This window comes from Thunnus maccoyii, chromosome 19 (assembly GCF_910596095.1).
Source record: "Thunnus maccoyii chromosome 19, fThuMac1.1, whole genome shotgun sequence".
Lineage (NCBI taxonomy): Eukaryota > Metazoa > Chordata > Actinopteri > Scombriformes > Scombridae > Thunnus > Thunnus maccoyii.
This window is the reverse complement of record NC_056551.1, coordinates 10,720,746-10,735,963: the sequence shown is the minus strand read 5'-3', so window position 1 is coordinate 10,735,963 and position 15,218 is coordinate 10,720,746. Positions and strand designations below refer to the sequence as shown.

At 39.4% G+C, this 15,218-nt stretch overlaps 1 protein-coding gene across 1 annotated transcript in view; it reads left to right on the top strand.

Moving 5' to 3' along the window:
* ank1b (ankyrin 1, erythrocytic b) overlaps positions 1 to 15,218 on the top strand; it is a 78,859-nt gene that overhangs the window by 59,600 nt on the left and 4,041 nt on the right. Inside the window, exons 27-38 of the mRNA XM_042395928.1 lie at positions 322 to 546; positions 1,388 to 1,542; positions 1,869 to 2,080; positions 3,673 to 3,877; positions 4,069 to 4,165; positions 4,294 to 4,522; positions 5,031 to 5,159; positions 6,708 to 6,827; positions 8,114 to 8,198; positions 9,401 to 9,475; positions 9,564 to 9,695; positions 10,014 to 10,172. Of these exons, the coding sequence (XP_042251862.1) occupies positions 322 to 546; positions 1,388 to 1,542; positions 1,869 to 2,080; positions 3,673 to 3,877; positions 4,069 to 4,165; positions 4,294 to 4,522; positions 5,031 to 5,159; positions 6,708 to 6,827; positions 8,114 to 8,198; positions 9,401 to 9,475; positions 9,564 to 9,695; positions 10,014 to 10,172 (1,823 nt within the window). The remainder of the gene's footprint in view (positions 1 to 321; positions 547 to 1,387; positions 1,543 to 1,868; positions 2,081 to 3,672; positions 3,878 to 4,068; positions 4,166 to 4,293; positions 4,523 to 5,030; positions 5,160 to 6,707; positions 6,828 to 8,113; positions 8,199 to 9,400; positions 9,476 to 9,563; positions 9,696 to 10,013; positions 10,173 to 15,218) is intronic.

Below are 15,218 nucleotides of genomic sequence, written 5' to 3'. Positions count from 1 at the left end.
TCACTGGCCACTCCAGATGGCCAGTCCTGCCCTGCAATATTGAGACAATAAAATGAAAAGGGCACCCGCAGGGTGAATTGGTATCTCCTTTATGTATAACTCTGCATACATAAACAGACAGTGATTACTACAGAATCATCCTTGTCTGTTTTATTAAATTGGAAGCTTTTCCCTCGCCAATATGGTAGGGAATTTTAAGTTCCTGACCTATTTGCCACTCTTTGTCATTACTGATTACAGTGACAGAGTACAAAATGATGTGAAATTAAGTGATCATCCAAACCTCTCGATTTAATCAACAAATCACTTTATGGCTCTCAGCTTCCTGGTGAGTTTCATGGTGGATGCTCGAGGAGGCTCCATGCGAGGCAGCAGACACCACGGCTTGCGAGTTATCATCCCTCCTCGAACCTGCGCCGCACCGACACGCATCACCTGCCGCCTGGTCAAACCTCAGAAACTGACCACACCTCCTCCGCTGGTGGAGGGGGAGGGGCTCGCTAGCCGCATCATCTCACTGGGGCCTTCCAGTATGCAGTTCCTCGGGTGAGTCAATTATATCAATTTATTTGTACAGTTATAAGACGTGTGTATGTAACAGTAACTTGTCAAGAACAGCAAAGAAGCCCCATTTTATAGGGTTTGTGTGTATGCTTACTTATGCACATATTGTGTGTGTAATATGTGGCTGTCCCTGTGTACCTTATTTAAGTTTTCATATACATATATATATATGTAAGGTAGGTAGGACCAAAAGGTGTACAGCCTGCATGGGCTTACAAGACACTACAAATATAACAAACAAGAACAATAATATATATAATTGTTTAATATAATAATATAATACACCTCCATACATATCAATCAGTTTACAGCTATAAAACATAATTTAGGCATATCCGAGGCACAAACCAAGATCCCAACATAGCTTAACCCTATTAATAGTCTATATGACAATGTATTTTTAATTTGTATTAAATAAAAATAAAAACATATTCAAATCTATTATTGTAAAATACAAAATGGTCACAATTTCTATAAATGAAAAACATACCAGTTGACAATTTCAAACAGAAATGAGAAAAAAAACCTGACTGGATTTGTGTGCAGCATCTAGTGTAATGTGCAAATAAATCACAAGCTATTGATTATTGTGCCATCTAGTGGTCATTGATCCTGTAAGTCTGGACACCTCAGGGAGACTATTTCTGGAGTAATCTCAGCTGCAGTTGCAGTAGAACAGAACAAATCAATCTTTTATACCCCATTTATATTTCTTTTCCCACTTCTAAGTAATGCACAATCCTCTGTGTGTTAAAATAAAAGTAATATGCCTGAAAACCGATTCAGAACCAGATATTCATGCAGCTTTTTGTTTCTTTCACAGGCCAGTAATAGTGGAAATCCCACACTTTGCCTCACTGGGCCGAGGGGACAGAGAGCTTGTGGTTCTCCGCAGTGAAAATGGCTCAGTGTGGAAGGAACATCGCAATCGCTATGGCGACGAAGTGCTGGAAACTATTCTGAATGGCATGGATGAAGGTCAGTGTGATAGGTAATGGATGTAACTGTCCATGAGACTTTGCATGGTCGCAGATAAGCCCGTCTTAATCTTGATGTATGACCCTGGAGTTACAGAACAAGGACACAGGGAGGGAATACTTTTTTATTGGAAAATTGTCTCAGCAGCATCACACAAGTGCACTTTCTCACCTCACATTATTGTAAAGTGGAGTTTGTGTAGGTAACTAAGTTGTGACTGTGTTAACTAACTTAACTAGACTTGTATTCTAGTTCTCTCTGTGTCTCTTTTTACCATTCATGTCCTATCTTTCCTTTTCTTCCTCTTCACATCTTCATGTCTGCAGAACTGGAGAGTCAAGAGGAGCTGGAGAAGAAGAGAATCCGTCGGATCATCTCCACTGACTTCCCTCTTTACTTCGCCGTGGTCTCCCGCATTCAGCAGGAGAGTGATCTGATTGGTCCGGAGGGCGGCCGGCTGACCAGTAAGCTGGTGCCCCATGTTGAGGCCATCTTCCCTGAGACAGCTGTAACCAAGAGAGTGAGACTGGGACTGCAGGTAAGACGAGGAGTTGAAACTAGAGAAGAAATGCAGTAGAGGGAGAAGGATATTTAAAAAAACATGAGATAGATTCTATGCATATCCACACCTGTTATAATTGCTTGGGTGTTTGTTATTTTGCTGTACAACAGATACAATCTGGTGCTTTTCAGATAATAACAGCAGATGATTGAATTATGAAACAGCTGACTCAGTCTGTGAGTCAACGGTCTATGCCAACGTGCTTACCTGTGAAATTTGTATTTGTGCTGCATTCAGTCTCTTTGAGTTGAGATTTGACAAATTTCACATTGCGAAACTGATGTTCTGTTTGACAAATGAGCCTGGATATGTAAAAGCTGTTATCAGTCATGGAGAATGTGTATGTTTTACTGTTGACTGCACACAGATGATAAATTATCTTATTATTGTATTCTTATTATAAGTCCATATTTTGGAGAACTATAGAAGTTTTATGCATGTTTTTTTTCCGATTGACTGTGTTTTATGTACACCTTACTTTTGCACTTACTTGTGGACTTTTATGTACACTTTACATATATATCTTTTGAAATGTAACTTCCTGCCTTACATTTCCAGTAGTCACTGGTTGCCGTTTATTTCATTAATATATAATTTTGCTTAATTTTAAATCTAAAGCACTATGAATGTCTCAGAAAATGATCAGCAACAATGTAAAATATGCATGCTTGTAGTAAAGGCTAAAACACTGAAAAAACTCTGGTGTGGTCATTTACAATATGAAACTATAACCTTTACCCCATTAGATACTGATTATTCCATGCTTTATTAAAGGTTTAAAATACTAAATTGTATACAGTTTTACTCCATAACATACAGTATCACCCTGCATATACTGTTGCCAAGTAGGTGACTTAATGCAGGAAGACCATCTCAGCCATTGCACTGTTTCTAAATTAGCATTTACAACACGTGGTGTCTGTCGTGCCAAATAGGAGTTTTTGGCAAGTATGTGGCTGACTGTCACTCATCCAGACCTCCACAGTCACATATATCACACAACACCTCCGCTTGGCTTTGTTCTCCATGACAGGAGGATTTGAACGGATTATGGGTTCTACATCTCTGTTGTTTTGGTCACTTCACTGTACATTATTTACATTGTCTGTCACAGCACTGATGTTATTTGCGGAAACTGCATGGGTCTGAGTTTTGCTTTGCCTTATGCTTCTCTGTTTATGTTTTCCTTTTTATCCAGCCATTCATCACTCCTCAGTTCCCTGATTTAAGTTGTGAGCCACACTGACAGAGCTGATGCACTGATCTGAGTTGGGTCAGGTGTGAAATATGAATTGGTTGCATGCGTGAGTATGGCTGTGAGTTTGACCTTTCAGTCTATTGCACATGTGTTCTGCTCCTTGTTCTGTATTATCTCTTTTTTGCTATATCATTCCTACTTTGTCCTATTATCACCTCCACTTATGTCATCATATTAACTGTGTTCAATTTTTTTTTTTATCTTTCATATATCTATACACCCTCCCTTCTGTCGAACACCATATCCTTTATTCTCTCTTTTCAGGCATGATCTCTCTCAATAACCTTTTCCCTCACCACTTCCACCTCAGGCCCAGCCAATTCCTGATGAATTGCTGACTCGGCAGCTTGGTAACCAGGCGACCTTCAGCCCGGTGATTACCATCGAACCACGCCGACGCAAATTTCACCGTCCAATTGGACTGCGTATCCCTTTGCCACCATCCTGGAGGGAGTGTCCTCGAGATGCTGGGGAGGGTGATACCACCAGCTTACGCCTGCTCTGCAGTGTCATTGGTAGGATCCTGTTGATCAAAAAAACAAGATGTTTGCCAACTTTGGTGACATTGCAATAAAAGGGGTTTTTCAACTGATTTGAATTTTTGGATGTAAAAAAATAACACAAAATGTTCTTTAAAAGGGAGGATATATATATCTGTTACATTGGGTATTGAGGTATGAATGACACAGTGTGGTTGTTGTCTTAGGTGGGACAGCACCAGCTCAGTGGGAGGACATAACAGGAACCACTAAGCTGATGTACGCCCACAACTGTGCCAACTTCACCACCAATGTTTCCGCAAGGTGAGCTCCTTTCTGATAATGAAGTTAAATGTATTTCCTGTTAGTGCTGCTTCCAGAATCTACAGCTGCAATTAAATGTCTCTTTGTCCCTTTTGTCCTTCCCTTCGTTGTTTGTTTACCTCATTCAGATTCTGGCTGGCAGATTGTCCACGCACGGCAGAGGCAGTGACCTTTGCCAACTTGCTGTACAGGGAGCTTATGTCAGTTCCCTATATGGCCAAGTTTGTTATTTTTGCCAAGATGAATGAAGCGCGCGAGGGACGCTTGCGTTGTTACTGCATGACGGATGACAAGATGGACAAAACACTGGAGCTGCATGAAAACTTCACCGAAGTAGCTCGGAGTCGAGACATTGAGGTCAGCACAGGGGGTAAAGGGCAATGGTTGCCAAGGTCACCAAAAATTAAACGTGTTACGGAGAGAAATAAGTGTTGGAAAACTCATACGCAGCTCCCAGACAGTGGAAATCATTTTCATAGCTGCCTACTTTTATGCAATTGGCTCTTGTTTCTAGAGAATGATTTATATAATAACAATAAATATTAGATGCTGCCAGTAGCGATGCTAGTTATCTCTCTTTTCATCATGAAAAGATGCTATTCCCATTGTTTTTCTCTTCATAATGAATCGAGAGAAGGCTGACATCACTGCTGGCGTTGTTTTCATTGCTCCCAATACCTCCCCATCCTGGAGGGATTGGGCAAGTGCAGGGTTTTCTGCAGCACAGACAAGTAGGAGATTGTGTCAAAGATGTTATGATATCGATCTACATTCTGGCTGTTTTACAAGGGTCAAATCCTTTCCAGATTCCCTTGGTGCTCTGATATATCTTGTCACCCTTAACATTTTGTGACATTTTCCACAGCTGATGGAGGGCATGCCGCTGCACCTGGAGTGTTCTGGGAACCTGGTTCCCATCAGGAAGGCCACCCAGCAGCCTCGTAGCTTCAGCTTCCAGGCCTTCAGAGATAACAGACTGCCCGTCTCTGTCAAGGTCTGTCTCTATCCGACCGTTTACATGCCTGCATTTTTATCACTCGCTACACATTCATACAGTATCGAGGTTTCGTTTGTTCAGTTGTTGGGTTCAGTGTATTAAGGGTTCACTTGCCAGTTAGTCAGTTTCCCTCCTGAGCACCTGCTGATCACCCAAACCACCTGTTCATATGGTGGATCTGTGTCTGTTTGCTTTTCGGCGTCATATCTGTCAGCCAGTCTTTCAGTTTGTTCATCATTAGCATGTAAAAGTTCAGATAGCAGCGCAGCGCCGTGTTTCCTTCATTCAGCACTACAGCAACAGCACACTAAGAACGTTAAACCTGCAGCTGTGAAATTAGAACAGTAGCATGATAACATTATTTCATTCTAACAGTAATAATAATAGTCTATTCATAAGGTTAAGAAAAAATATGAATGTCACTTACAAGTCACATAGTATTAGGGTATTTGATATATTGATACATTACTTGATCTGTGTATGTTTGTCACTCAGTCCATTCTTCTTCGTGGTTGTCAAATCATTCTTATGTCTAATCAAATCACATATTGCCCAAATTTGCTTGTTTTTTTGTATTTTATTTTACTCTTAGATTCATTTATAATAATGTGTAATAATAACGGCTCCCTATTATGTAATGGTATTTTTGTTGTGTCCCTTTGGTTATAGAAGCGTCACTGTAAACTTGTGATAATTACTGTCAGTCTCTTTTTTCCTTTTGCATTTTTGTTGTCAAAAGCCCTTCTCTTACACAGATGACTTGTCTCTCTGTTGCAGTTTTCACCTGTTTTAATACTGTGCATCTATCTGTTTGTGCCTATCTTGTGATCATATGTCATTTTTTATTTGTCCGTCTTTTTAATTTTTATAATTTATTTGTCTGTCTTTCTGTCCATGTGTGTCTGTCAGCGTGACACACACTCTACTGTACAATCATCCCCCAGATTAATAGTTATAAATCAAATTATATTTATTATAAATATATATTCATTACAATGTAGCCAAGCAACAAACAACTTACCTATTTACCTGTCAGCTCTCTTGGGTAATTGTTTGCATGTCCTGTGACTCCCTCACTTTCTTTGCCTGCCTTCCTATCTTGCGGCCTCGCCTGTCTGTATGTGTCTGTCTCACTGTCTCTCTTTCTCTCTCTCATGGTCACTCTGTAACTGTCTGGTCTGACAGACGTCCAGGTAAAATGTACAGGTAAATCTCTCCCTCTCGCCTGCCTGTGGACTGCTTTCATCCCTGTTTCCCCCCTGCTTCTCGTCCCATGTTACTACGCCACATGCTCGTGACATTGTGGAGGGAATTAATACTACTTTCAATCTGTTTTTCTTCCTCCTCCTCCTCCTCTCTTGCTCTGCTTCTCCTTTTTTCTTGTACATTCTGTTTCTTTCACTCTCCTCCTTTCCTTACTCCTTTTGCTCACTCTTCTCTTTCATTCCTTTATCTGGTATCTCCTTTTTCCCCTATTTTCTCTCTCTATTCTCTTTCTTCTTCTTCTCCTCCTCTCTTTCTTTGTCTGTCTTATCTCTATGTTAGGTCAGAGATAGTAACAAGGATGCCACTGGGTTTTTGTCCTTTCTACGGAAGTGTACCAAGTACGAGGACACTCAGCACGTACTGTGTAACCTTAACATAACCATGCCACCCTGTGTCAAGGTAAGAACTTGCTTCCAAACACCCTCACAGACACACACTGTGTTTGAATTTCCCTAGATGTGCTTGACATTCTCCTAATAAGAAGTCAGTTTTCTTATAAAGTATAATACAGTAATCTTATTTACCAAGTTTGATGTGTGAGGTGGGATTTAGTTTTCCATTACTTTGTCACGCCTGATTATATATTGTGCTTATTATGTATAGAGAACCACATTTAACAATGCAGCTTGTCCAATATTTGAAATGGAGAATATTTGTCACAGGCTGAAAATTTGTGTGGTACCTATTCATCTTTTTAAATAAAAAAAATAATAAAACAGTGATTTTTGCCAGTTCTGCATACATACATTTTCTATTAAACAGTCAGGTGCAGACGTCTGAGGCAGCGCTAGATGCAGCTCAATGATTTTATATACAAAATGGAGGAACAAAGGCTTACAGGATGGTCAGGAAGGCAAGGGTCAAAACCAGAGCAGGCAATCCAAACAGGCAAACAAATCAAACAAGGAGCAGGCAAGATTCAAAAGTCCAATTAACAGACAAAGTCCAAAACAGGCAGGTAAAAAGTCTCAGGTACAACAGACAAATAGAATACTGAGGCTAGAAAGCAACACATGAAGTGCCTGGCAACTTAATCTGGCACAGGACAAAGGAAGTGGACCAGTATAAGTAGTGAGTGACTGATGAGGGAACGAATTGCAGGTGGGGAGTGGGCGGAGTAGGCCAGGTAACTGCAGGGCCAATAAGAAGTGGGAACAAGTGTGTAGAGGAAAGGAGGGGAAGCGCGAGGGCATCTGGTGGACAGCTTGAGGATGGCAGGTCTGGGGAGTTGGAGGAAAGTACATGGCCTGGGAGAAGGGAGCAGAGGGCTGGAGACAGACAGAGAGAGCAATGCAGAGGGCTGGCGATGAGAGAGTGTGGCTGCAGAGAGGGACTGAGGAGCAGATTGTGACACTTTTAGATTGTTAGACCCTTACGATACCCAAAATGGCTCCATGGCACTTGAATTTGAAAATTAAGTTTTAAAAAATACTGCTGCTTTAAAAGTAGGATGACTCCATATTTTTAAGGCTTCACTCGTATGCTCAGCTACACATAGTACCTGGATTATTTTTTACAACAGGAAATTATTTTTTAAAATCACCATTACATGCTTGTCCATTAAAGCTCTACATAATGCAGTATCTGTGGGAGAAACCTTGGGTGTTGGAAATTTAAAAAGTGCTACATTAATGACATTTCAGACAGTAATCATAATGTGATTTTGCTGTTTTAATATTTTTTAGGTTGTTGGAAGTGAGGAGCGCAGGCGAACTTTAACCCCTCTTGCCCTGAGGGAACGCTACAGTGCTCTGAATGAGCCTGGTGTGGGTGAGTCTTTGCCTGACCTTCAGCCCTCTCCTGATATATTCACAGCGGAGACGGGCATTGAATGTTGCACTGCCCCTTTACCCACAACCCTTTGCTACCCACTCCGCCCTCTCTATATACCTGTATCTGTCTCGCGTGCACGCATGGCACAAAGACTGAGCCTTGGATGCAATGCGCTGCTCTAAAATATGCCCCAGAGTTCTTTGCAGTGCAGTTAGAGGAAATTATATTGAATGTGTGCCAAAGGATGAGTAGCAGTCCCCAATATGATCCATAATGGCTCCATGGCACCTGGCAAATTAGCCGTTTCTTTCCTGAGTGTCCTGGTAGCTATTACAACAGAGGAATGACTTCTGTGATTGGTTTTGCATGGCGCTGATGTCTCCACTGCGATTTCCAATGGCATGGCAGCAGATGATGTTAGCATCAGCACTGTAGCTTAGCAATGGGAATGGGCAGGACCTCGCAGTGGAGCTAGACAGAGGAGCCCTTATACTGGCCTGTTGTAAATGAACAGAGTCAAGATGGCCGTTCTTGTTGGTTAAAACGGTGTTAATGGAGGATGAGGAGGAGTTGGGGTGAAGGGGCAAGGTCTTTTCTGTCTATCAAATACACAGCGCTGCTACATTGCACTTTGGTCACTCTGTAATGGTTACTGAATGCTACTATGATTGGTGGGACTAGCACTTGAATGAACCCCAAATTCTAACCTCCTCTAACCATAACGGTGTGCTAACTCTGAGGATTATTTGAACAACAACAATGTTGTGGGTATTGTTGATTTCCTTCAACAGAGCAATGGCTTTGTCAAGGTAAGTATTGCTATTAACAATTTTAATAGCAACTCAAGCCAACGTCAAGTCTCTTAGGACATGGAAGATTAATCAAACCAAACAGAGCAAAAAATAGCAACTGTCTTTAGTATTCACAGTCAATAACACACATTTAGATAGTCCAAAGTTGATATTATCTATCTAAGTCCCAACATTGAACCAAACACTGAAAACTAGTATTGAAAGACATTTTACTGGCAAATTATAATCATTTGAATATCAGCTGGACTATCCAAATAAAGTTCCTCCTACAGTGTTAAAGAAATATTTTAAAACGTTGGTTTAAAGTTCAATTAATGTACACGTACAGTATTTGTCTTCGTGTCGTCTTTTTTTGTTTCTAAACTGTCTTTTTTATTGTCTCTTCAGCGGCAGTGAACGCCATGGAGAGGACTGAGATCAAGATCAACATCATATCTGAACAGCTGGGTTTGAGCTGGGCAGGTCAGTCATTTAAAATATCTTAAAATCTATCTATCTACTGTATCTGCTTTTGCATATATGTTTATCTACTTGACTGTCCTCCTGTCAGAGTTGGCACGAGAGCTCCAGTTCGGTGTGGATGACATCAACAGGATCCGTGTGGAGAATCCCAACTCTCTGCTGGACCAGAGCTCTGCCCTGCTCAACCTGTGGGCCAGCAGAGAGGGCAAACGGGCCAAGAGTACGTCCAATATTATTGTATATCTCTTAGAAATGACCTGTTAGCTACCTAAATATTGTGGCTGCAGTTTATATCACTTGCAAACAAAGCACATAAGTAGAATCCAGAAGAATTGAAAGGTCAGATTCAATGTGACTTTGGATGTCTACAAGGTATCCTGTATCTACAGAATACTCTGACTTCCCATCTTTCCTGACTCCCTAAATTTTTCTCTCTTCCTTCATCCCTCTTTTGTGTCTTTGTACACATACAACTCTTCTTCTGTTGGTCTCCCTCTCTTTTTTCCATTCTTCCTCCCCCCTTCTATGTGTCTCTCAGTGGAGAGCCTGTACGCTGCTCTGAGGAACATCGACCGCGCAGACATTGTGACCTCTCTAGAAGGTCAGGCTCCACAGCCAGCACCCAGTTCTTCAGAGGAGGGTGCCTGTCGACTCGGTGACCGCGACTCCACCCTGCTGTCACCCAGTGTCATCAATGGTAAGACACACAAACACATTAAACATCACACACACAAGATGTACCATATTCAAATCAGTACACTTATCAAAAACGGTGAATTACAGCAAAAATATGGCATTTTCTCTTTAATAAGTGATGTCATCTTGGATTCTTGTTTTAAATTATTTTAACCGATGTGTAAAGATTCTTCCCAATTCAAGATATGTGAATTGTTTTAAACAAAATGCCCAAAAGTTTTGAATACTACTTAAGTTTTGAGGGTAAATAGCAGATGACTATACACAAAGGAATGAATACTCATAGTTCATTCATGTGGAGGCTGATGTTACGCTCCTTGTTTGATATGATGATCTATTCATCAGATATAAACATTTCCCTGAATGTGATTTTACTGTAATTTTCTCCTCAAGCATTTGCAAAGATATAAATTCAGAACATGTAGGAATTCACAGGAAATCCATAATAAGTAGCTTTTGAACATGAAATTAAAAAAATACCAAACTTTCACTTGAAATGTTTAGTAAAAATCACCATGATTCTGTGCTTATTTCACAATTATTCATCAAGGATTCATTTACAAATGTATTGTTCACAACAGCTAGTGTAGTAAGCACTACTAAAAAACCTTCTACAGCACAATAAGGTGAGCTATTGTTCTCATTTATTTTCCACTTCTGACCTGCTTCCCTTGAGTATGGGTAACAGCCGTTTTACCTTGTCTCTGTTGCTCCACAAGAGGTCACGGACACAAGGCCATCGCGCCTAGTGCACAAGCCACGAGTTATTAGACCCCCGTTTTTCAGAAGGGGTAAGTTGAAGGGAACTCGGGCTGCATGGTGGTTTGCTGCTCATGATGATGATGATGATGATGATGATGATGATGATGATAGTGATGATGAATCTCAAATAATGTTTTTGAGGTCTGAGGAATGGTGTCATTCTCCCACCATGAACCCAGCCTATTGCAGCATGCACTAACCCTGTCTCTGTGCATTCCTCACTGGGGCACAAGTCATTTTTTTTCAGTTACAGTTTTTTCACACCTCATACTTGAGCCCTGAACATGATGGTTCGTACTCTTCTTATGTAATATGAGAAACGAGGATTACGCCCTCTCACTTTACTGACAGGATTTTAAGAGAAACAAACATTTTAAAGGCCACAAACAAGATTAACACGTGGTTAATTCCTGATTTTTAAATACGAATGTTTGAGATTATGTTTAGATTACATGTGTGTGAGTGTGATTTTGTGAGTGTGTGCGCACACACACGCGCGCATGTGTGTGTGCATACATTCATCTGTGTGTGTGTGTGTGTCTGGGATGAATACACTAGTCAGAAGTGGCGCTAGTACACAGATAGTGTGCTCTGGGCCTTCATACCTTGTTTCTATTCCTCCCTCTTTCTTTCTGCCTCCCTCTTCTCTTTCTCCCTGAGAACAAGACAGAATTTCACCTGTGTTATGATGTTTGATTGACAGCAGACGCTGTAACAGGCCTTGAAATTCACGTCTTTTGCTCAGGACGATCTCTCTCTCCGTCCAACTTTCAGTCTTTTTCTCTGAACATGTCATATCTGCTGCCCAGCCGCCCTGCTCCTCCCCCTCCTCCTCCTCCCCCCTCTCCTGCTCTTCTTCCTCACAGCTCTTCCTGTCCGACCTCTGACCTCATATGACCTCATGTTGACCTCTGGGCCTCCTCTTCTCTTGTCATCTTATTTTCCCGCGCTCCTCCCTCGTTCAGTCAAGCGGGGACCCTCTCCTCCTCTCTCAATCCAGCTCTGTGTGTGTACTACAGTTTGTGCATGTGCATGCTGCATGCTTTGCTGTTACAGTATCTGTGTGCGTGTGTGTGTGTGTTTGTTTGTGTGTGTATGTGTGAGTGTGTTTCAGACCTGGGCTTCAGTAAATAACAGCTGAATTTGTTGATATTCAAAGAAAGTCAAGAAAACTTGATTTAGCTCAGCTTGCAAGAAATTTCTGTGTGAATATGAATATTTGTTTGATGGAGGTTATGTTTTTATTGTCAGGAACTTTTGCAATGCTTTGCAAAATAAACTAGGCTCAGTTTAATACTTATGATACATAAAAATATCTTAAAATAATTTTTTGCCCAGGTTCAACCAAGATGATTTTTGTCTGTACAGTGTCAGGGATGTGCGAGTGAGGAGTTTCTTGGAACAAAATAAAGTCGAGGCATCTAGCATCTTTATATGCATGGCATGCTTTCAATGTATGAAGTTTTCTTCACAGTGTAAAATGTTTTCTCTGTTCAACTGGTGTATTTCAGTCTTGTTTTTAATGCTATATTAACAAACAAATGTTTTTTCTTTTCTTTTTCTGTAAAATAAATGGTGTGTTTTTCAATGCTACGCTGTAAGATGTGATCAGCTGCGTAACACATAATGTTCAACATACAATGTTCTATGACATGATGTCTTTCATTCATGGGCAAAATGACTAACTGTAAATTATTCTAAGTGTCTCACAGGGACTCGGTATGTTTTAAAAAATGGTCCACATATTTGTCTAGTTTGCATAACCTTTTGAAATTTGAAGAAAAAAATGTTATTGCATAAGTATGTTGTGCAATTAATACATGTATAAAAGAAAAATAAATCCTTTCAGTACCAAATTTAACATCAATCTACAGTTATATTATATATATACACATACATTATATTTATATACATTTTCATAAACTATGTTTTGCCCAAGACTGATGACGGACTTACTGTTAACATTGTCTGAACGTTATCTGCCAGCAGGAATATTAGTGAGTGATGTTTGTACATTGGTTTGGGTGCGTGTGACTATTTCTGTATATTCAAGCCTCACCTGTGAGCCAAAAGTGTGTCCTCATCTGTTTGTGTATTGTGTGTTTGTGTGTGTGTGTGTGTATGTGTGTGTACAGTGGTAAAATAAGCGAGTAGCGTGTTGTGCTGTGCAGTGTGTTGTGTTGTGTTTTTTGTTTTTTTTTCTTGTGCCATGACAATCTCTGTGGAGTTTATTTGTGCTTCACCACATCCTGTGCCTTCGACACCTGTGTGTGCGTGTGTTTGTGTTTAAATAGCAGGAGTGAAGGGAAAGGCTAACCCAGACTCATCTAATTCATTCTAACTCTCATTCTAATTCTGACTCATCCCTCCCTGTTCACTTCATTCTGAAGCCACCTCCCATCATCCCGGCCCTGTACCATCCCAGAAACACACACACACATGCTTACTGACACTACACTATGGTCCATTAGCACAAAAACTCTGAGGGACAATTACTTACACAGTAAAGAGGTATTTCATCCATAATATGTAGTATTTTTTTTAACTGGCCAGAGTTGTTATGGATTCAGAAGAAGTTTTAGTTTTTAGCACACAGTTATGTTTGCAACAGATTAAGTTTCAGTGTGATTATATTTTTGGTAAAACAGTGTGCTGGTAAAATTCAAATTATCTACACTGAATATTCTGACCTGAAGGGTTTTTAAATGTAAGAGTGGAAAATGTCATCATATGCAGATCAAGCAGAGTAGGCTTTGCTATATTATAGCCAATTTCCTATATAAAGACATAATGAATATTTATGAAATGGGTAGATTTTGCAAAAAAAAAAAAAAATCAAAAATGTGTCAGCTTTGCTAAATGTTTGAAAAAACTACAGTGCATCAACTGCACCTAGTGGAATTAGTTGCTGAACCTGAAACTTGTATGGTATATATATATATAAAATTTAAAAAAAAAAAAAACTTGTTGAAATGAATGTGATTTTGAAATATAGTAGTTGATGCACTGCCTCATAGGGATATTGCAAGTCATTGATTTCTACAAATAAATTCCCTTTGCCTCAGTTTTCTCAGCCTGGGCCATCAGTTATAACAGTAAAGGCAGAGGCTAGTAGAAGGATCCGGTAAGGATTAGGACAGGAAATACTAAACATGTAAGCTGTTGATTAACATAGTTTATTGCAAATGGAAATTTTCAATATTATGAGAAATATTCTGACAATCAATTTGTAAAAACCTTAAGGTTGTGCTCACACTGTACCTTGGGTTGCTCTGTCAAAGCCCCATCTCAGCCATGCTGTTTTAAAGTCTCTACTCTGTTCTTCCAGCTGCACCCCAAGTGGATTAGGACTCTGAAGCAGAGCAGTGTAAACAGATGCTGAGTTTGATTTTGGGTGAAATACTCCTTTACTGTTCACTTTATTCCATTCATCTGACCTCATTGATGCAACAACTTATCAATTTCATTTTACTTACAGCGTTGATTAATAAGGCAATCCCCAATCCAAACATGTCATATGTACTGTACCAAAATGTGAGGATTATTGTCTTCAAGTATCACCAAAGACAACATTATAAACTTTAACTTATAAGCTTTAGTCACATAACATTTCCAAAGTATATTACTTTAAATGCTGAATATTTTTTATATTTCTTTTAAATAGATCAAAGATATGTTAGATTCTATTAATTAAAAATAAGAAATAACTGTTCAAAATGCTACTCAATTATTAATTCAATCAATTGTTTCTACTTTTTTAATTCCAGTGAAAAGATTGATGTTATTAAGATCAAGACAACAGATATCAAATGATGATATAAATGGCCTTTAAACTGAGAGATAAACAAATTTGTTGTCATTATACTGTATTCACTATAAATATAAATATAAATATAGCTATAATATGAATGTTAAATACATTATAATATACCAATTTAAGTTGTTTTGTACTGATATTAATATTAGAAAACAAATATTAGAAAAATGATCACTGAATGTAATGTGTGTTTGTGTGTCCTGTGTATTTTACCAGTGTTGTTGCAGTGAATGATGTCTTGGTAATAGAACCAAACAATGTGTCAATGTATTTCGTTTATACATTATTTATTATATTTAAGAGTTATTCTGCATTTAAAAATATATATTGAATAATGTTTGATATTCCAACAATATAATCTATTCTTTTATATTCTATTCATCAACTAAGGCTTCCTGAATCTTGTTAAGACAATTAGCAGAATTACACAAAATAATACATGCTGCTACGTGATGATACATTATATGT